Source organism: Podarcis pityusensis, assembly GCF_964106645.2.
Source record: "Podarcis pityusensis genome assembly, chromosome: 6".
In the NCBI taxonomy this organism is placed as follows: domain Eukaryota; kingdom Metazoa; phylum Chordata; class Lepidosauria; order Squamata; family Lacertidae; genus Podarcis; species Podarcis pityusensis.
The window spans coordinates 51,103,690-51,127,261 of NC_138030.1; the positions used below are offsets into that span (position 1 = coordinate 51,103,690).

The following is a 23,572-nucleotide window of genomic DNA, read 5'->3' on the forward strand; positions in this document are numbered from 1 at the left end:
AATTGATTGCCAGATAGAAGCGACAGCCAAGGAGGGCCGCCAGCGTCTGCAGGGGCCAGCCAGCGCATGGCGTTAACTTTCCCTCTCTGTAAGTGTTCCCTTCTTTTATTACTGTTGTGGGGTGGTTCAGAAAATGAATAGAAGAATAGTTTGGGTAGATGATAATAGTCCTGGGGATAAGTGTGCTGTTAGCATTATCAAACATGTCACATTTTTTCAGGCAAGAGAACATTTATTTTTAATAAAGGTGTTTTCTGGTGCTTGGCTGAGAATAGCACCTAGGAGTCCTGGCTCCCCAGCCCTCACTGCTCTAACTTCTAACTTCTAAAAAGAGCTGGGAATAAACTGAGCATTGTCTCGTCAGGGACAGTTAATTATAATTTGTGTAGGCATGTTTTAAGGAAAATGGTATTATACAAAACAGAGATATTAGTCTAAATGTTGGTAGGGCTGAAAATTATGGGTGGAAACTACTTGCAAACTGTGTTCAGGGTGGTAGGTGGGGTATATTATTGTTATGGGAGGTTCAACGCCATGTAGGCAAGCCGGATCAAAGCTCTGCCCTCTCCTCCTTTCATGCAGCTGGGAAGACTTCTGCCAAGATTACTTTCAGTTTCAAATAATCTCATTTTAATGCTACACGTGAAGCAGGAATCTTGGTATTCAAACCACGGTTATCAGGACTGGCCCAAGGCATTTTGCTTCCTGAAGCAAAGGACAAGATGGTGCCTCCTCCTCTTCCACATACAGAAACCAGCTGGACTGGCATCTGATCTAACTTCAGCTGTATGACTGTATATCATCCTCCACTGTGCCTGAGGCAGCAGGCCAGGTTAGGGAGACAGTTTAATTTATACAGTTCTCTCCTCCAACAGAGGGGGAATGTCTGGTTTGAAGTTGTTTTGTTTAACAATGAACCAGTGTTCATTTAAAATCAGGATTCCCGGTTTGCACATGATGCTAAAATGAGATTATTTGAAACAGAAATTTATGCCAGTAGAAATCCTCCTCCCAGCCATGAGGTGGTAGGGGAAGAAGGGAGTGCACAACCTGAATGCTTTGCTTGGGCTTGCTATGGTTCATCCATGCCACAGTTCCTAAACCATTGTTTACTGTTACCTGCAAACCAGCCATTGCTTGGGTGGGTCAGACAAATAATGTATCCTGGATTAGACAGTTTATTTTTATCTATTTAATTTATAAAATTTATATACTGCTGAATAGCAGAAAAAATATCCAAGTGGTTTACAAAAAAGATAAAACAATAAAATAATCACTTTGAAAATTGCAACCATAATTTAAAACATACAGGTTAATACCGCAATAAAAGAGACTGGAACCAATTAAAAATCCTACAAACTTTCTAAACATGTAAACAATGACTGTCAACAGATGCTACTGAAGATATGCAACTGCTTTGCAGTTATGTTAACTCATGACTGTGTGTATTATGCTTATACAATGTTAATTCATGACTGTATTAGGCTTCTATTGGGCATTAGACCATACATAATTTGAATTCTACCATAGAACCTACAACAGAGAAAGCTGCTTATACTGAGTCAGACCACTGGTCCATCTAGCTCAGTATTGTCCACAGTTATGACTGGCAGCTGCTCCCCAGTTTTTCAGAATGGAACTTTTCCCTAGCCCTACTTAGAGAAGCTGGAGATTAAAACTGGGACCTTTTGTATGAAAAACAGATGCTTTGCCGCCGATTTGTGGCCCTTCTCTTCAATTGCTCACCAAGAACCTCAGCTTTTAATTTATTAATTTTTATAGACTTCTGAGTTTCAGGAAAAACTTTGGAAGTGTATTGGAAATGTCTGATGAGAGCTTAGAATGCAATGGATGTTTTAAACAGGGCTTATAAGAACAGAGCTGCCCTTCCGCTCCTTGTTCCCCTGTCTTCTTCAGACTAATGTTACTCTTCTTTCTTTGCCCTGTGCCACAACCTTTTCATTGCTTACAACTTTTGAATGCAACAAAGCTCCATGTTATACAACAAGATTTACTTAATGCAGATTAATTGAGCAATCTGAATGCCTAATTTGCCATGCCAGGGGGGGATTGGGCTGGATCCCCTGAGGATTGCTGTCACGTAATGGCAACGGGTTTATTCCAAGCCTTTTTGCTGTGCCAGACATGAAGGTGGTGCAGTGAAGAGGCATTTCACCACCAGCAGCTTTTGACTTGGCAAGTGCAAATGGCAGGGCTGTGTTTGTGCTGCTGCTGGTCAGGGCTTAAGACTGTAGCCTAAGTCCTACATTGTGTGTACCCTATTTGTAAAACACAATTTCTACATGAACATGTGAAATGTGATTGATCCATTGATTACATTTAGAAGCCCACCCTTCACTAAGCATTGTCAGCCTTGTTTGAAGTAGGGAGGGGGGGCTTCGTTTCACTTGCCCCCTGTATTTGCATTTTACAATGAAAGCCATTGAAACCAGAATCTATTTGATGGTCTTCTCCCATAATTTAGGACATCTTTGGAAACTCCACCCCCATATTGTTCAGGTTGAAATTAGAGTGTGCGCACAAGACTAATAGGTAAACCGGTTTGGAGAGTGGCTGCTCAGATGGCTCCACCTGGTTCCTATGGCAGTGTTTTGTGTGTCTTCCACCTCCCCCCACCCCCCCCACTCCAAACAACCTTTACTGGAAAGCATATGGAAAGGAGAGCAGCCGACCTTTGGCACATTTATTGACACTCCCAGAGTTCATACTGCAACTCTACAATCTTTCCCTCAGATTATTAAAAATTAATTGATCACTTTTATATCCCCCCACGGTGCCCGACACTGTCGCTGCGAGAGGGGCCAAGGGGAGGAGGGCGTGTGCAGGCGTAGCAAACACACTGATAAATGTTAATTACTCTTTTATGGCCCTTGTCAAATTCCAAAGCAAGTCATAAATTCATTAAACTCTAACGGATTAAGCACATGCAGCTTATTTAGCCGCCATAAACAAGATCATTTGTATGTTGGTTTTTCCTTTTTTATTGCTTCAGCAGCAAAAAGGAGAAAAAATTGACTCAGGAGCTCCTGATAGGTTTGAAAAGTCGGGCAGTTAATATCCTGCTGCTATTGTCTCTTATTATTTTGTATACATATAGCTATGTACATTTGATATTTGGCATGATAAATTATTACTGTCTTATTTCCGGATAACAAGAGATAATATAGTAATATTCCTTTTAGAGAACCAAATTGCATTGGTGAAAATTCATTCTGGCTTTCAAGTTCTTCAGCAACAAATAGATCCAACTCTTTTGCCAGTTGACATTGATCCCAGTACAAAGCATGACCGCCACCTATTTTGTATCTCCCCTGTCATTACACAATGTATAGTATCAATATAATATTATGGTAGTTCTGGTAAAACATGCAGCCTTCTTTTATGAAATGGTTTCTGCTTGAATTGACCGCTTTGGAAGTATGCTCAGGAACACCACATTTTCTTAGGATTCAAAACAACAGTATTTTGACTCTACAGAAATAAGATGATTTCCTAAGCTGGAGCATGCATTACCCTACTACAGGCATAAATGTGGCCCCCAGAATGTCATGAGAATCTGTTGGATAGAACACCAGTCTCACTTAATTTCATTGACCTCAGAAGAAGAGATGTTCCTAATAAGAGAAATGAAAAGCTGAGGCAAAGGCACTTGATTGAACTTTCAGTCCATAAGACTGAAAGCTCAGGACTCATGGTTCAGTGTTATAGCCTGCACAGCTTGGTTCTGGTCTCCTGGTCTACTAGTTGACTGGGTCTTCCTTGGAGGAGAAATGGAGCACTGCAACAAAATAAGTTCAGTATACTTAAGCTCCAGCTACTGGAACAGTTGTCTCTGCAAATTCCCTGGAGTGTGGATTTTTAAGTACTGACAGGAGATACTGAAATGACAAAGGATGGAACTTAGAGGTTCCAAAAGACAAGGGCTTGCTACTGAAAACAGCAGCTATTTGTTCAGGTCTCCCCTCCGCCTTAACATCTGGTACAGCTTATCCTGTGTCCTCCTGATAGCATTATGCTGCATTTTCCTGTCCCAGTTCTACACGCTTCTGCCACTGGTAGAACATTGGGACATGAGCAAAGTTGCATTATACATTATGGAAACAGAGTCGACACAGGGCTGCCATTTTCAGAAGCAGACTTTTGTTCTTCCATAATGTGTTGTCCTTCTCTGAAATGTGACCATTCAACACACAGGGAGACTTGGATCAAGCCTCAGCTGATCTTCCTTGACACAAAAGTCAGTGGTGAGTCTAATTAGCACGCCACATTATAGAAATGTATGTGAAAAGTTCTAACATTCATGCCCAAAATCACCATGTCAACTCTGCTTTTTCAAGGCTGGCAAAGAGCCCTTATTTTGCATGCCTCAAAGTCTCAACCCCCCAAAACAGTATGGTTGCCTGGAGTTGCAAACACCTTTGATTCTGTGCATGGCTGCCCCATGTGGTGAGCTATCAGAACTGCAGCTTTTAACATCTACGTACATGGCAAAGTATTCTTAGGATTTAGACTGGCCCTATCCACCAAGGCTGGCCATTGTGTCCTAAGAAGGGCTCTCAAAGTCTTCCTGCTTGGCTTGGGCATTACTTGAGTAGCAAGCTCTTTCCGGCTCTCTTTCTTTTAGGTGTTCCTCAGCTCTTACTCCTTGGTTCAGCTCTTGGCCCTCAGTTAACCTATAACAGATCAGCTTTGACAAATCAATCTTAACTTAATTTTTTTGCTGCAATGAAACATTATAGAACACATACAGGAATCTATTTTGCAAGACTGCAGATGTCAGTCAAAATAGTCAAAGTGCTGTCTTAGATAGACAGGACCACAACAGCCTATCATTACAACATGTGAGATCTGGGGTGGTATAGTGGCTAAAAGACTGGGGTTGCCATCCTAACCCACTTATCTGGGAGCAGATGCCAGTGAATTCAATATGACTTGTTTTTGAGTAGATATGGTTAGGGCTGTGCTGTGTGTGACTAATCAGAAAATTTTCAGTTCAAATCTCACTTTCCCCATGAACTGACTTGATTGCATTAGGCAAGTGAATCCCCCCGCCCCGATTTTCTGCAGCCATCCATCTCCAATATAGGAATGATGATAGCATTGAGCATTACAAGGTTGTTGTCTACAGCAGGATAATGTATGCCAATCAAGTGCTTTGAACATCATAAAATGTCCAAAGCACATAAACACCCCTTGCTTTCTGCTTAATTATAATAAGTAGAACCCCAAAACTTCCATTGGGACAAATTTGACACCACTGTTTTCTCCTTGGTTAAAAAAAGGCCACTAATAAGCATCCAGATATGGCACTGGTCTTGGTCCTACCCATTGGTGCATTGGAATATCTGTGGGGCTCCCCTTGCCTCGAGACATAAAAATCTGCCCCCATGTTTGATGGATTTATGAGCACAGGGGTGGGCAGTCAGGGGTTAATGGAAGAACTGTGCCCTGTGCTCAGCGGTAGCTAACAGCCACTAGCTAATAACTTTATGGCTTCAAAGCAAGGCATTTATCATGCTGAAGTTTGTTTATGCACTAGTTATACAGCACATTATGGCAGATCTAAGTTGGACTGATAAATTCTAGATGACAAGCAAGGCTACTGAATGGGGCTTGCCGAGTCCAAAAGACCAGTAGCTTTTTCCTGAACTCTGCTTCCAAGATAAGAATGTTTTCCCTCTCTATTGTTTAGTGTGCACAAAAGTGCATAAATTTGATGTAAAAGAAGACATGGATAATGTCCAAGACTTTTGCAAACCTCCCACCTTGTGAACAAGAGCTAGCAGTGTATATGGATAGATGTGTGCATAACACACTCATTTTCTGCAATACAGAAGTGGAATCATGTGGCCAGAATAAGTACAAATCAGGCACAATTGTCCCCCCCCCCCCCCGTCTCTTATTTATGTCATTTAATCTATGTGGACGAGGGGTTGGGACCAGCCATCAGGAAAGCTTGCAAAGAGCAAGTGTTGAACTCTAAGCCCTTATCACAAAGCATTCCCTAAAGAACCCTTTGGAATTTTGAGCTGGCACTGGCACTGGCAAATTTTCAGTTTTCCTATCAGCATGCTGACTATAAGTTAAAATCAAACCTGAAATTCCTGTTCCATAAGTGTTAATTCCAAGTATGATTTTGCTTTGCAAGGAGCAATTCTTGCAGAATGGAATATCTGTGGAATGCTGAAGGAAAAATGTTGGCATATTCTATTTTGGTGGAGACATTCTACATACTGCATTATGACAAACCTAGGATTGCAACCCAGTGTACACTTTATGTACACTGTACATATATGCTGTATGCCAAGAGTAACCAACATGGTACCCTCCATACATTGTTGTATTCCAGTTCTTGCCAACCCTAGCTAGCATGGCCAGTGATCAGGGATGATGGGGTATAGTCCAGTCTCTGGAGGATGTTGGAACTTCTGGGGTGCAACTCAGCTTGCTGAGAGGGGTTTGCATGGTGTTAAAACAGACACAGAAGAGAGTCTCCAAATTCCCACACTGTCTCAGTGCTCTTTGCCTGTGTTGAGTATATATTTGATCTTAGACTGATATTCCTAGGTTGCAGCTTTCACTTCTGGTCTTCCCTTCACTTCTCTTTTGGATCCTTTTGGGAGAGGTCACCGTTGCTTTGTCTGCCAAGCACAAAGAGGACATTGTGTAGGCTATCTCTTTTCATGTCTTAGTCTCATTGGCACATTGCAGTATATGGTATGCGCTTAATAAATTTCCCTGTGATGTATTTACAGAAACAAACATAGGCATAGATATACTTGTCAGTGGCTTAAGTGTGATTTATCAAAATGGAGTATAAATAAATAAAGTTAATAAACTGGAATAATCACACTGGCCTGACAAGACAAGGAATGGAGATCTTGCAAGGTGGATGGAGACATGAATTCTTGGGCCCCAACAATGGTAGAGGTAAGGCACAGTAGTAGAATGCTCAACACAGGCTCTGCTTCTGTGTGGTGACTGGTACTGCAAGCAAGATCCACACTTCCACTGCGTGTGTATCTAGATGCCCAACAGTTTATGGGGTTCCCACAGTGACCCATTTGTAGAATGGTTGGATTGTGTAGTCTTCATCTATATCTATGGCAGTGTACTGATAGATGTATCCTGATCGGAAATGTTTTGTGTTAATATTTGTATACATTTGCATGTTCACCCCGAATTGCCTGATAGTTCCTGCATGTGTGTTCCTTGGATACATAAATTTGTTCGTTCATGTGACTGGAGAGGTTTCTCTCCATAGTTGTGTATATGTGTAATGGTGTGTATGGTGGGCATCTGAATTATATTGTTCTCTGAATTGTGATATGGTTACCTCGTGCTTCATGACTGTGCACATATGTTTGTGCATGAACACATAGTCTGCTCTGACAGCGTGGTTACATTGTGTTCGTGGGTTGGTGTGCAAGTCTTTGTATGTGAGTGCCAGCCCTTGTGGGCTGTAAATCCTGCTGCCCAGCTGAGGAGGTTGAGCGGTTTATTGCTCAAGGCCAGGCCCATGAATCAGGCAGAGGTGTCGGAAGACGCATTAACTCGTAGCCTTTGCTCAGTTGCTGTGTGGTTCCAGGAGGGGCCCTGGAGGCAGCGATTAAAGGCGGCACCTTCCCCTTTCAGTTTTATGGTAAGAGGAAAGCAGTAAATTAGAGGCCCAGAGGCTTTAGGGCAGGCCTCGCCCTGACATTGCTACCTGCTGCTGCCCTGACAGCAAGCAAGTTAGGCCCAGTCCAGCCCTGGGACAGAGAGCTTTCCAGTGGACTGAGGAGCGAGATCTGTAGTGTGAGAGAGCTGATTTGTAACAACTCTCCTTGGATAACTTTGAATTTGGGTCTGTATACAGGTGGCTTTTCCAGCACAACAAACATTTATTCTTCTTTACAGGCAAATACACATAACGCACAGGCAGTGCCACAAACTCTGTGTATGGTATATAAGGCCCCAAAGTGTATAAGTTTCATAACATGGGAATCACCCAGTTGGATTGGAAGTAGAAAAGCTGTACCTGTGAATGTTGACAAAAATTGTGACATGTCTTTGATGTTCACTTTGGGGACCAAGGACAGGGTGAGCTTGAGCAAAATAATAACTTGAGAGCAAGTAGGTCCTATGCAATTGCTTATACAGTGATGTCCACTTAACCACTTCAGTATCTTTAGTTCTTCCTACAAAGGACTTATTCTCATGTTGCTATTGTTGTTAATATTGTACACATATTTTATCCTCGCCTGAATGTTTTCTCAAGTTATGGAAACCTGACAAAGGGTGCTTGGTCCTCGCCTCTTAGGATAGTTTGCATTTCCTGGTTTGCCCATTTCTGCATTCATTTAATGTTGAGAAGCATCGTAGGGAATATGGGAGACACAGGCATGTTGTAAGACTGAGAAAAATAACAGAAATTTACAGCCACACATTTAAGAGGTGACACCAAACTGTGTGCTTGCCTGCAGGACTGCTCGTGATAGTGTTATGCAACACAGTAGAAAGAAATCCATAGCTGATTAGTGAGTTGTGTGAGGGCATTGTTTGCTGATTGGACATTTATGGGAAATTGGAGTAAGTACAGAGAAGAGGAAAAAGGATGAAAGATGAAGAATGTTAGACATATCCAGCTGAAGAAAAAAAGTTTACTTTATTTAGCTTGAAACTGACTTCCATTTAATAGAAGCTGCCTTCATTACTTAGCATGTTAAGCCTTTAGATCAGGCTTCCCTCTTGAAGAATCACTGTGGACTTTGATGCATGTCCTATGAAGAACTTGAGGACTGATTGCTTTATCATAAAATATGATCCATTATGTGAGACACTTATTTAAGAAGAACATGATTGATTCTTTTGTCATCAAAGTTAATTTCTATGAGTCAGTGTCTTAACAAACACATGGTGACTGCTACTGTGGTGTCACAACTTGTGGCATTGGTGGTGTGGCACAAGGCAGTCTGGAATACCAGCACAACATCATGGTTCAAACAATGGCCACCTTCAACATTCACAGGGAGTTGTGTCCACCACTGCAGGCATGAAGTTTTGCTCATGCACTGGGATTTCCCCTCCCTGTCTCCTTCAGTCCCCTCCCCCATCCCCAAATGTGCTCTGGAGGGTCTTCCAACCCTCTGGAGCAGATTCTGAGGGTGCATTGGGGACTGCAGGGGAGAGGAGAAGGGAATTTTTTGTTGCACAAGTAGAGCAGCAGCAGCATTAAATATGAAGCAACAGGGCTGGAACTAAAGATGCTACTAGAAGCCCAGAGCTGCTGCCACTCAGTAACTCTCCCCACTTCTTGGTAACATCTAGTATAACCTAACCTTTGACATAGTGTTATCATGTTGCCTGTTTCCCCCCTCTGTCTCCCTGACAGCCAATAATATAATGTAGGAATGGGGATATGCACAACACAATCACTTTGAGTTACATAATGTGTTACGTTAGACCAGCTTTCCCCAACCTGATGACATCCATGTGTTTTGGACTTCAGCTCCCATCAGCACAGTTGTAGTCTAAAACATCTAAAGGGCATCAGATTGGGGAAGACTGTACTAGACATTGCCAGGAAGAGGGAAGAAAGATGGAGCAGCTGCTACTCTGTGTCTCTGATAACGTCTTTCTTGTGCATGACAGTGTGAGGTGAAATATTTGTGTGGGGCTTTGCAAGTGTTCCAGTTTTGTCATCCATTTTATCGGTTGTACCAGAGGCGTCCCTGGTGCCTGGGTATGTCTTAATACCCCTAGCACCACTGTAAGATGTCTGCCAAGGGAAATGTTTCTTTTTTTCCTTTTTGTATTGCTTGCCTTTTGGCCTAGAAAGGCAGCAGCCTCTTTTCCTCTGAAACCTTTTTATGACTCCGGGTATAATTAACTCAAGCCATAAAAATTTTTCGAATCCAAATAGATATAATTAACATTTAATGTCACCGGGTTTTTTGTGGATAGTCAAGACTATTAAGAAGTGAGTATTGATTGAAGAGGTGAAGCAGATGTTTCAGTTATTGGATCAGGACATCAGAGGGAAGAGGGAGCCAGGAAGCTGTGCTGGAGCTGGTCCAGTGACACTTCTGTGCCTCCTGGAAGAGATTGGTATGCTAGGAAAAAGGCAGAGATTTTGTAAGTATTTTGCAGAACTCCTCCTCTCTTGCACTTGGCCTCCTCCTCCTGCTGCTGCATAAGGGAAAGACAGGGGAAGCAACAACTGGCTGGTGGCAGCAGCCACAGCAGGAGGAGGCCAAGCACAAGAGAAGAGGAACCTCCAGCCATTGAAGCTGCGCTGCTGCCACACTCGGCTCCTGCCGCTGTCCCAACATCACGTGTGCTCCATTGGCCTCCTCTCAATCTTCTGCGCAAGTAGGTCTCTCTGCCTTTGAGCATGGTTACCTAAGACTCCTGCTGGCCAGTCTGTATGTCAAGAAAGTAAACTGCAGAGGTGCTTTTTTCTGAAGTCAAAGCTGTTTGAGGTATAAATTCAGAAATAGAAAAAGTGATCAGTATCTACATAGAGTCAAACTACACCCCACAAAGTTTTAGCCATATGCTTCAGTATTGCACCCAATAGTCAAGCAACTGTTTAATCCAACTATGGTAAACCAAAACCAAGGTTATTCTGGTAAGAAGGGGGAAATGGAATTGCTCTTTGGCAACATTGGATAGAATTGCAGATCTAGCCTACAAAATGGCTAAACTAAATATGACATGTTAGCTGTTGGGGTGCTAGCCTTTGAGGATTGGGGAACTGGAGGAAGTGGTACATTCCAGGAAGGCCTGTACAACAACATACCTGTATGGTGTGTTTGAATTCACTTTAAATTGTCAGAAACCCTTATTTTAGTTATTAGTTACATTTCTTTCATACACACTCAGTTTTAAAAATGCTGTCAGGAAGACTTTAGAGCTGGAGGGCCCATGTATTCCTCAAGATCCATCATAGCACCTCTTATTGGTCATGTCATAACTAAAGTGATCTTGACTGGACAGTTGCTGCTCATCTCCCACTGGCAGCTGTTTAATACCGATGAATGGTAACAACTACTTGGCATGGGCTGCCAGATATCTTTTCCCTTCCTGGTTCTTATTTAGCTCCCTAACCCCTGGCCTCAATCCTGACTGATTATGCATCTGTTTTCCCTGGTCCTGCAGCATATCTGATTTGAGCATGACCCCTTGGGCCAAGCCTTGCCTCCTTGCTAGATCCTAGGGCTCTTTAGATGACATTCTTGGCTGATTCCCCTGCCAGACCTGCTTGGGAAGTGCCAGGCTGGGTGAGAGAGTGATGGCATGCCATATTTTGTGTGCCCCCTGATCCTGGGAGCAAGACTTCCAAGCCCTGGGATTGATTGGGGCTTCTGATGCTGACAGATGACATGAGCACAGGAACATGAGGCAGGTCAGCAGAGCAGAAACCAGCAAACGCAAAGAAACAGGCTGCATTGAGTTTAATAAATAAAAACAGTGACATGCTGTGCTAGGGCTAGGAGTAGGAGGCTAGCCCTGCACCAGCAGCTTCTGGCACCCCTCTGTAGCTGACACCAACGTACCAGCTCTGGATTCACCCCAAATGCCCTAGACAGCACAGAGCTGCCTTTCTCTGCCCACACACAAACTCTGATTGTTTGGGAGCATCTCCTGCCCTGGATGTTTTGTGTTCCTTGTACCGATCAGTGATTATCATGGTAAGGAGGAAGGAAACACTGTTGGCATCTGTGTGCTGGCATCTCCATAGAATTTTATTCACCTTTGCTCACATGTTTTAAGATACTCAAATTGGTACAGCACTGTAGCTTTCTGAGTTCTTTAAGTAGCCATCTTTCATTCCTCACCTGACCATTGAAAGTAGGAGCCATTCTTGTCCAGTATCCAGAAAAATATAAAAAATGTATACCAAAAATAATGGGATTGGGCTATTACAACAGAGGACCATTTTCTACTTTTCCCACGTTGGCAAGACCAGCTGGGTGGACATTTTAGCCAATATAAGGGCCTCCTCAGATCTTCTTCCTCCCCTAATAATAATAATTTGTTATTATTTATACCCCGCCCATCTGGCTAGGTTTCCCCAGCTACTCTGGGCAGCTCCCAACAGAATTAAAAACACAACGAAACATCAAACATTTAAAACTTCCCTAAACAGGGCTGCCTTCAGATGTCTTCTAAAAGTCAGACAGGGTGGGCGCCACTACCGATAAGGCCCTCTGCCTGGTTCACTTCTTGCAGGGAGGGAACCACCAAAAGGCCCTCGGAGCTGGACCTCAGTGTCCGGGCTGAATGTTGGGGGTGAAGACAGTCCTTCAGGGATACTGGGCCGAGGCTGTTGAGGGCTTTAAAGGTCAACACCGACAGTTTGAATTGTGCTCGGAAATGTACTGGGAGCCAATGTACAAGTCTCTATCCATTTTGATGTGAAGGAATTGGAATTGCAAAGTAAAATTTTGCCTATATGATTCCAGGACTTATTTTTTAAGGGACAACATCAAGGGGAACTTGGCAACAGGGTGGAGACACAAGGCCTTGCACATTTTCTATGTAACCTCAGAAAAACTTCCTGGGAGGCAAAGGAGGCAATTTCAAACAGCCCTTTTGGAAGAGGATTATAATGTGGAGAGACAAAGGGGTGGGAGGCCTCATGAGTCTCTCCCTAATCTAACATGGCAGTGTTGGTGGAGATTACAGATATGAACATTCCTGAGGAAGCCCTCTTGGCACAAATGGACATGTAGCCACACTTGGGCAATGTGTTGTCCACCCACACTTGGGGAGGAGAGGCAGAACTGTCCACAACGTGCAATTGGAGTTGAATCCTAACAATTCTAACTGATGTAATAAAGTGTCAAGTGACTGAATATCTGGCCTTGTAGTTAACTTGATGCATTAAACTTGTGGTTTGGTCCTAGCAATCCTGTGGGCATATTTTTCCACCTAATCCTGCAGCAATCCATAAATTATGTATGAGGTTGTCCTGTGTTTGTGTGTTTAATAGAAGTTTTTCAAACTGTAAATTCTAGCAGGTAGGTTTTCAGTATTTGATATTTCAGGCTGAGAAATTGGCGAGTACCCCACTTTGCACTTTTGGGATAGGGAAGGCATCACAGGGTCACTGTTGGAGAGGGATGAGGGACTCAAGGTGTTATACACCAAGCTCCTTGAGACCTCTGGCACACTTAAGTGCATGCGCTGTTCTTCTGACCACTACCAGCCTGCAGACCCTTCAGAGGATTCAGCTGTCATAGTGGAGAAGACTGCTTGGATAGAAGTAGAGTCAAAGCAATACTTCACCATGCTACAACTCTCTGTGAAAACTGGGCAGTATCTCCCCACTTTTCTTTGGGGCAGCCTTCAAATACTTCCGTTGCCAAGGCCTTGTGGGTATCTGAATGGAGAGGCAGTTTGCATTCAGAAAGAATCATTTTGGGGGATTTGGGAACTACCTTCACCAGTGCGTCTGCATTAAGAGATGGGTTTTGCAGCATTTGCTGCTTCCAGGTAAATTCCAGTTCCAGGGTTTCATAAAGTTCCCATTGAAACTGTAGCCAGCAGCAACTGAAATCATATTGCAGCACTTCATCTAGCAGTGTTGCAGTTATCTTTCAGTATATGCTTTTCCCAGCATAGAACCCTTGCATGTTATAATCATTTTTGCTATTAACAACGCCTTATTGGCATCCCAAAGTTACCTGTAGATCTGCAGACATGGCTACACTGCCTCCCCTCTCTCCTGCAATCAGAGTCTGTCTATCTCTACTATAATATCAGCCTGTTTCTCTTTAGAGTTGGATGGAGTTTGAGAAGGTTTCAGGCAAGGGTCTCTACCTGCCTACCTGGAGTGAACCTTGGACCTTCTGCATGCAAAGCACCTGCTCTACCACTGAGCTACAGCCCTTTCCTAAGATTAACTAGATTGCACTGAGTAATTCATGTAAGCCTTTTAGAACAGTCCATTCATGTTTCCTGAATGCTCATTCTTCCTCTTCTTGCAATTGCAAACTCTGTCTTTTGCTACTTCAAAAATAACCCATGCATCAAGACATGTCAATATGGTGCAGTGTGTCAAATAAAGGGGGGAAAGAGCCTTAAAACTGGATAGTGATAGGGACAGATTTAATTTCTGCAGAAATCAAGTAGCTGGAGAAAACAGGGTGGTGGGTGTGGTGAACAGGTATATAGTGCAGTGATGCAGATTCAGTTCCTCCTGCTCGCCTGTCTATGTTGTAATAGAGTTGGGGTGGAAAGCTGGCCAGGATGAATGTCAGCATGACAGGTGCAAATTAGTTGTAGGAAGAGTTTTTATTTTTAGGTTGTAGTCCTATACATACTTACCAGTGACATGCAATTAATTTTTTTTATAGGGGAATAGTTAAGGCCAGAGGCACCAGCATGTAAGGGGAATGGGCGGGGGCACAACTTCATGCATGTGATATTGTGAAGTCCTGACGTTGTGCATGTGAGCATTGCGCCTCCCTAAGCCTGACAGAAGCTTCTTGGGCTTTGCAAAGGAGATGCCAGAGCTCTGACAGGATGCTAGAATCCTCCTGTCTCCTTCCGAAAGCCGATGGGCTTTAGCATTATGACAGGACAGATCTTGGACCCATCAGAGCCTTGCACCTCCCTCCCTAAGCTGAGCAGAAGCTTCCTGGGCTTTGGGAAGGAGGCACCAGGGGAACATTTAGGGGACTAGCCTAGTTCCCTTAGTCCAATGACCGCACGGCACTGATACTTGTCTGTGAATTTCTCACTGAACTCAGTGGGACTTACGGTACTTCTGAATAGATATGCATAGGATTGCTCAGTTAAAAGATTTTATGCAAAAGCCCTCAAAAGGAGAATATTAAATAGTGAAAGACCACAAAATAAGTTGCAGGCTGCATAACCCCCTTGTGCAAATATCAGCTGCAGTGCATGAAGAAAGCTGCCCTCTTAGATCTTTAACGGTCAGTGGTAATGGTGGGATGAGCTCCTGAAAAGACACAGGTGCAAGAACAATGATTGCACAAGTGATCTCCCAATCTCTTGACTTGGCTACACATTGGCTGACATTGAATCAATTGCTGAATAGTCCAGACCACCCTGGCCATGTAGCAAATTTTAATTGTCCTAGAGACTTGTACCATGATAGACACAACTTGCATACTGGAAACCACTGGTATTTTTCTCAGGATATTTCAAGTTCCCCCAATTCTGGTCCTCAAGACTGAACAGAGTACTTCTAAAACATATATATTATATATTTGACTGAACACAGTACTGTAGTTGATGGCTAGCAGGGCTGCATAGAAGTGCATTGACTAGTTTTTCTTTATCTTTAGATTCGTTATATCCCTCTTTTTGGCCAAAGTCTTTGAAGTGGCTCACAATGAGACCATCATATAAACTACAGACAATAAAACAAAATACTTATCTTCAAACATAGTTGTTAATACCACTAATACAACCTTAAAAGTAGGAATTGAAAAACAATAACAAATAATTTTAATTCAGGGTTCACGAGTTAAACATCTGTCCTGTTTAACTCGGGGGGGGGGGGAGTGCATGCTGGAAAAGGTGAAGAGAGAAATTCCCTGAGCAAGTTTGGGGTGCCACACCTGAGAAGAACCTAAATCTTATAGCTGTCTGCTGTACACCAGACAGCAGGAACACTTAAAACAGGGTTTTCCGAAATTATATTAAAACACGGGAAGGGACATGTGGAGGATATACTCCTCCAGATAGCCAAAACCCAAACTGTTTTATTATCTCAGTTCCCACCTTATTTTGGTTGACATTTCTCATGCTTATTTTATCATGCAGCAAACCCTTCTCTATTGCTACTATTTAGCCATTTATTTTCCTATTTTGTATTTGAGGTTTTTGGCCTGTGTTATCATTTTCTTGGAATTTAATTTTACGTGTCCAGTACTCTCAATTTATCAAGAGGGTCTTGAATGTTAATATTTCCTTCCAAAGTGTTCATGGTCCCTTCCAGCTTTGTGTCATCGGCAACTTTGATAAGTGTGCCCTACTCTTTTATCCAAGCCATTAATAAAAAGGTTGAATAGCAACATGCTTGAGATAATCTAATTACATTACTTTGGGCTGGAATGCATTCAGGATTAGCTCTTAGCCACTGGGTCACATTCTGTTCCCTCTGCTGGATCAAGCACTTCCTTCAAACTTTGGTTTAAGCTTGCTCCCCTGAAGCCAGAGATCTGAGAGTGATAGCATAGTCTTGCATTGGTGGAAGATGCAGGATGGCGGGTGAGCTTGTGGGGCAAGGCGCCTGGGGAGCTGTTCATCTAATTCCAGGAGGAGAAGTGTGTCAGCCTGAGCAAAATTGGCTGGCTGCTGGATTTATTCATTTTCCCTTGTCTCTGCCTTGTGGCAGGTGTTATGCTAAGAGCCTTCGCCGTACAGCCATCTCGCTAAAGCCCAGGGCGGCTTAGCACTTTAAATGGTTTTGCTGCCACTGCAGTGATCCATGCTTGTCAACAATTTGAGAGCCCTGGAGAGTGTCCACACAAACAAGATGGTAGAGGAGGAGGAAGCAGCCAGCAGCAAAGCTAAAACAGGTACAAATGTATCCAGCCTAGACATGAGGATAAGCTATTCAGCTTCTCTTATTGTATATGAAATATTACTTACCTGTGTATGAACTGATTTATATCAGAATTCTAGAAATTTCTCTCATCTCTGCACAAAAGCATGATGCATTTCTTCTTTTCCAATGGCTAAATGTTAAGCACAGAGCCAAGGTTAGGACACTTAAATGCCAACAAGCAAGTAAAATCAGGTTTGAACAATTTCTGCATTCAATGGCCAGCATGGTAGGGACAACATTCCCACTCACCCCAGTCTTTATTTACAAGGCCAGAGCAAGAAATTGTATCCAGAAAGATTATATTTCCAATTGAAAATATTACCCTACCTACATGACTGGTATGGAATATAACCAAGCACGCAGACTCCTAAACAAAACAACCTGAGTTCTTGATGACCAGGGTGTCTCATAAAGTTTCTGAAAAATCTAAGTCATTTACACACAGGTGTTTGATGTGGATTCCCAAGGTAGCTAGTTCACTGTATCCAGAAGGAAGTTAAATTTTGAAACAGTGATCAATACAATTAGATTGGTGTATGGAGCACTGAAACCTGCTCCCAGAAACGGAATTGCTTCTATGGAAGTACTGTATTAAAGGCATGTGCAGCCAGGCTGAACCAAAAGTGGTTGGCCTCTGAAGCCAGCTTGTGGTGTTCAAACAGTGTTGTAGATCTTGTTATGTGTTAGCATCAGGTGCTTTATCATTAATATTTTTATTTATTTACTAAATATCTATACCACCCTTCATCTGAGGATCACAGGGTGGTTTACAATATAAACACACAATAATGCATACCACAATAACAATAACACAGTACCCCGCCCCCCAGTTTAAAATGCCATAGATTGTTTAATTAGCCAAAGGTATGGGAGAAGAGGTGCATGAAAAGAGTCACAATGTGGGCTATACTTTGCTTTTTATGCTGAAAGCACACGGCTGTTTAAAGATTTTGTAGCCAGCTCCAGTTGCCTGATATTGATGGGAGAATCATGAGACTTCAAAAACAGAGGGGGTTCTTTGGTTTTTTGTTTCCAAATCATTATCACATGAAACACCTATGCTTAGTCAAAGACACTTTGAAGGAACTTTTATTTTATTGACATTTATATCTTAATACTCATGTTTTAAGGTGTGTGTCCTGCTCTCTTGAAAATGGTTAAATGAATGCATATTTCACTATGAAGACCATGTAGGGAGAGAAAAAACAAAGCTACTGACCAAAAGTGCATCTGAGCAGCAAATTGGACATAAATAATCATACTCTTGACTGATCCTAGCACATAGGTGACAGACAAATTAAGACCATGAGATTTTGAGGTGCATGTCAGTAAGCACTGGGTGTAACTCTTGGTCAGTTGGTTCCCTCTTGGGTACAAATTGTTCTCACTGGACTAGAATCTGTGGAGCAAATGGCCAACAATCTATAAGCCACCTGGCCATTACATAATCTAGGCCCTTTTCCATATTTTTATGTTTTGTTTTGCTAGTTCTGCTTGCCATCTCAGGTGGTGCTGGTGGTAAAACAATCTCCATGAGTCAAGGCAATGGTGCTGTGGCCTGCAGGATACCTAGCGTCATATTCCTCATATCTGGCAGGATTTGATATGGTTTCAGTTATCCAGCACAATGGAAAATTGTTAATCACATGACTCTTTCCCAAGGAGAGGGAGAAATGACTTTAACAGCATTGGTGGGTTAACGGCTTGGCCTCGCTGATATGGCAAGGAGTCCAGTTCATGTTTGGTTTTAATAACCATCCCTTATTGCTAGCAAAAAAGATTCAAAGCAAACAGGCAACAGGGCAGTCAGAAGCCCTGTTGCCTACAACTTTTTCTCCCAGCCCGCCCCATACATTTACCTAACGCTAATGAGATGTATTGATTGGAATGATGGGATTTGTAAAGGTCGTGGGGTGACAGTCCATAAAACCAGCTGTGCCGGATCTGCAGCATCAGGGCCGATGGGTCTGGGGGGACAGATTAAGCCTTTGCACTGCAAGAGCTGACATCAATTACCTTGCAGATGTGTGAGCAGTTATAATGTATCTTCCCATGAGGCAGTTAACTCCACAGAGGTTCCTTTCCCCTACTCAGTCCTCCAAAGCCTGTTGAGTTATCTGGTTTAATCTTAGTAAATCAGAAAGGGAGAGGGACGCAGAACTGCTTGTGCCGTACCCTCTTGGGAAGTGCTGGCCCACTTCCAATGCCTTTGTCATGTGCTGTGAATTCTGACTGAGTGATCAGCATAGATATGGTCCCGGAATCTAGACTGCCAGTTACCGTTTTGCATGATAGACACATGGTGTTTCTTTAAGGTCCTGGCAAGAATGCAGAGTGAACTTCAACACACACATACACATTTCACACCTGTAACAATAGATGACTTCTCCTTACCATGCGGCAGGAGATGCTTTCCCCTTGATGTTTCACTCCAGAACATGTGGAATGGTAAAAACAGTGGGCTGTGAGAAACTCTGGAACACAGTAAGGGATCGGCTTGAAGATATTTTTGAAGATGGAACTTAAGGTAACTTAAATAACTGTCAATGCTTATCACTGCATTTGTTGTAAAACTGCCACTACCCATAAGCTCAGTTTGCATTAATCAGCACACTTTAGCCTGCATACCCTTAAGGAGGTGTTCCAAAATAAGGTATTTAAAATGCAGTTATCTCTTTTTACTAGTCCTTAAGATATTCATGCCCTATGCAATTTCAGTCATTTGTGGTCAGCTTCTAATTTTTGCTTGTTTTTATTTTTGAAATGAAGAAATTGCTGATTAGAATCATGACAGCTTCTATCTAAGGGCATGTCTTTGCAGATCCCATTTTTAGATCTAGTACTCAGTCATCATCTAGTGAAAGATATCTCGTTTGAATTTGCTGTCTACTAATAAATATTTTTTCAAGGCCTATGAATGTGTCTTACTTCCAACCCAGCCAGGTTATACTACATGTTGAAAGTAGAGCAAGTATCAACAATATCTGGCCTGCCAGTCAACATAAGTCTTATAGTTTCCTCCTTTTGGCCCACTAATTCCTGGTCTGGATTATTAGTTGTTCTTTTGATGCTATCATTCCAGACCTAGTTCAGGATTTGGTGGAAAGCCACATTCCTGTTTATGTTGATTTGAATTTGGTGCATGAAGGCAGTGTGACCTAATCCCAGTTATTTCATTGTTTAGCCCTTTGTTGACTTCCATCCAAGTACTAAAATCTAAGCACTTCATCTCGACAGGTACATAGACCAGCATGTGCATCTATTCTAGTAATCACTCTCTGTGGTGGGTAGAGATTGATACTTAGGAGGATTTCAGATCCTTACTGTTAGCAACAGGTTTCTTATGCTGAAATGATGTATGGTATGCACATGGTCCACAATGTACCACAATGACAGGTCTGAGGCAGAGGGAGTTATTAGCCTGATCCTTGTTGTGCTCCAATGCCATAGATGGTACTACTGCTCTTTAGTCCAGGAGGATCTTTGGTACAGTATAATTTTTTTCTCAGTACAAGCACCTTGTTACTCAAGTTGCATTATGTAGTCTTATCCAATTCTCTTACTTAAATGAGCTAGTGGTAGGTGATGTAGTTCAAGCTACGTCACCTACCACTAGTTCATTTGATCTTTGTTTTCCTTCCTTGGAACCTGGCCATGCACTTTTGGGGAGCAAAGCTGCTTGCCTCTGGCTCTTAGGGCACTTTGTTGTTGGTTTTGAACTGAACATACAATAATAAAAAATAATAAAAACTGAAAAGTGTATTTTATCTTAATGTTCACATTTCTAAATGTATTTTATCTTAAAATATATACATTTTACACATTTTAGTACAATTTATAAGTTGAAAACAGTTTTGCAAAATTTGGAGAAGTATGAAATCTGAAATATAGTTACATTCATCCTTAGTCAAAGAGGGGTAGACTACAGTGGAATTCATAGAAATCAAATTCTTCAGCCATCCACTACTTTGCCTCTGAACATCAACAGATCTTCATACTGACATATTTTCCCCAGAGGGAGAAGCATATGGTCCTCTGTTCAAGGTGCAGTCAAAAGATACAGACTACTGCATCTCACATTTAGTTTCAGCCTTGGATTGCCCTGCCTAGGCAATCCAAGGCTTGCCGCATCATGGGATGGAGTTGCTTCCTGTGGCTGCTGTAGTCCTAGTAAAATCCTCTAACCACAATAAACCAATGAAAATACATTTGTGAGCACCGGAAGACTCCACCTGATTTTGAAATTTTCCCCAGAGTATGTTGCCATGGGGGAATTTAATATTAAATCCCAGCAAACACCCTCACCCTCTGCTCTTAACTCATCCATGAATGTAGCAGCATCTGTTCTTTCTTCCACCCTGAGTGTGTGTGTGTGTGTGTGTGTGTGAGAGAGAGAGAGAGAGAGAGAGAGAGAGTGAGCAAGCGCGCTCTTGTGGGTTTGCTTGCTCTCTCTCTCTCTCTCCTGCTTTTGCTCTCTGCGCTGGTAATGAGTGGTTTGCAGTGGGAACTAAATGAAGTTGATTGCCCACTGGTGTCTGCCATTAGTGGTAATTAGTTAAAACATCAGAGTATAAACAGTAAATTGGATCTAATAATTAATACTAGCACTCAAGCATATGAGATAGACTGGGAGAGAAGCAGCAGCTTGTAAAATCAGTCGGGGATGTTTTAATTAAAAAAGAAAGAATGTAAGTAACACTGTATTGGAAAAAAGGACAAAAGGCATTGGGGCTGCCTGCGCTCATTAGCAGCCTAAGATTCTGTCTGCTCCAGGGCGCAGAGGAGGGACTACTAGCCCCCAGAAAACTCCAGGTGTGGAGCAAAGCAGGATCTTGGGTTTTCCATTGCATGCTGAAGGAGAAGGCGGAATAAATCCTCCGGCAAGTTAATTTCTGGACCAGCGTGACATTTATTGGGGTTTCCCCCATCTTGGGTTAGTAGAAAGGTTTTGCAAATGTAACTTTTTTTTTGAAGCTTGTAAAATTGCAATATTTTCACATGCCCACCAGGGTTTCCTGTTTTCAAAATCATAAAATTCGCAACAGGTCCCAAGTTTATACTTTTTTAAAAAACAAAATATTTTTGATAAGGGCAAAATATTATTCTTTATTTTGCTGAAGACCAGAAGGTCTACATATGTAAAATGAGAGATGTAAAGGAATGAAAACAAAATTAAAAAAAAGCAAATTACCTAAATAGGGCTGCAGTTTTACACACAGTTAAGCATGATGGGCAGAACAAACTGTAACAAGGCAACATGTGGCATGAAGTACCATGTTCACCAGCCCATATTTACAGCCCTACTGGCCAGGATAGAAGATAGGGTGGGTTTTTTGTTTTGATTTTGCTGCACTATCTGCCATCTGGAACAGCAGATTGTGCACCTCTTCAGGAAACAGACTGGCCATGGATCCTGTGGATCTGTCTCTCGCCATACTTCCTCCCACTCCACCCCGTGATGCTCCGTTTGGTGTTCTTCTGCTGATCACCTCAGGCAGTAGCTTCCCAACTGCCTGTGATTACCGCTGAGGCCTCCAAGTCAGCAGAGCTGAATGGTGAGAAAACACTGCCTAATCCAAACCCCTTCTAGTGATGCTGAGCAAGGGGTTAGGATTTCACTGTTGAAGGTTTTTTATTTCAGTATAAATGAAGCAACCTTTACTGTTGGTTCTGAATCATAATCAAGCATGCCAAAAAGGACAATGAAGTCAGAGTTCATAATAAATCAGAATTTGTTTCATACTTGTTGCAGCTTCTTTCCACCTTTGAGCCTATAGGTTTGGAGAGCATGTGCAGTTGTCTGCAGTGCAGTCTATTCAGACAGAAGTAAGTCCTACTGAATTCAGTGGGACTTTCTCCTTAGTAAGTGTGTACAGGATTCCAGACCTTTTTTTTTTTTTTTACTTGAGGGACAAAGCATACGAGGCTGACCACTCCTGAAATAACAATCAGTTATGCCCATTGGTGCCATGAAGATCAGTCGAATTTCCTAGTGTATATCTGCACAGTTCTATATTCACAGATCTGAAGGAGCATTTCCTTGCTTCCCATCTCAACTATCTTTATCCAGAGCTTAGTCTGCTAGTGGCCTGCACTGTTGATGCAGAGTGGCATGGAATCAGGCAAAGATTTTCAGTCCACATAGCTGGCTTCCTACAGTGAATGCAAGAGTGACATGGAAGAAATAGTACCTGATTTTCCTGATGATGCATTGATGTTTGTGTGCTGCTGAATATGCTAGAAACTTCCTTCTAACATTCTTCCATTCGTGTAAGTCATAGAGCCATAGAATTGTGGAGTTGGAAGGAACTAAAGGGTCATCTATTGATCCCATAATGCAGGAATCTTTTGCCTAACATGGGGCTTGAACCCATGACCTGACATTAAGAGTCTCATGCTCTTCCGACTGAGCTATCTCTGGCTCTACCATGTTCACCTATTGTAGGTCCAGTCTGTGTTCCAAAGCTACATTCCAGAAAGAAGAAGGAAAGATCTAACTTGGAGGCCCACATTTTTTAACACATTGATGGTGGCTGATATGATTATAACAAGGGACCTTATGCTTCATCCTCCTTTCCTCCCCCATTTCCTTCCTGTCTGAGAATTCATCCACTATCCCAGGTCCAGTGCCTTAGGCTGTCACCAGAGAGAGAGACATAATAAATAATAGTAGGAGGGAGGTGGTGCCACATTATGTCTTCATAATGTACCGAGTGTCTGTGCTAAAAGCATTAGTAAGAAGGTGAGATATCCCTCCACTGGGTAGTGAATAAAAGCTGTGTGTGTGTGTGCGCGCGCGCGCATATATATATATATATATATATATATATATATATATGTATTCATTACAGCCCTGCTCTTCCTCAAATTAGCTGGAACTGGCAGATTCCTAAGAAATGGCCTTTTCCCCCTCCTGCTCGACACACAGAGGTTTTATGCATTTCCAGGAACTGTGGTATTAAACCTGGAGATGTTGAAATT

The 23,572-nt window shown here is 42.4% G+C and overlaps 1 protein-coding gene across 10 annotated transcripts in view; it reads left to right on the forward strand.

Annotated features, from left to right (window-relative positions):
• Positions 1 to 23,572, forward strand: part of RNF220 (ring finger protein 220) — a 327,498-nt gene that overhangs the window by 127,869 nt on the left and 176,057 nt on the right. For 5 of the 10 annotated variants that reach the window (XM_081009391.1, XM_081009392.1, XM_081009388.1 and 2 more), the window contains one exon: positions 14 to 88. The exons of 3 other annotated variants lie outside the window; for them this stretch is intronic. In XM_081009391.1, coding sequence (XP_080865517.1) covers positions 14 to 88 — 75 coding nt within the window. Of the gene's footprint in view, positions 1 to 13; positions 89 to 16,449; positions 16,563 to 23,572 lie in introns of those variants that run through there. 2 more of the 10 variants (XM_081009393.1, XM_081009394.1) reach the window with 2 other exon arrangements.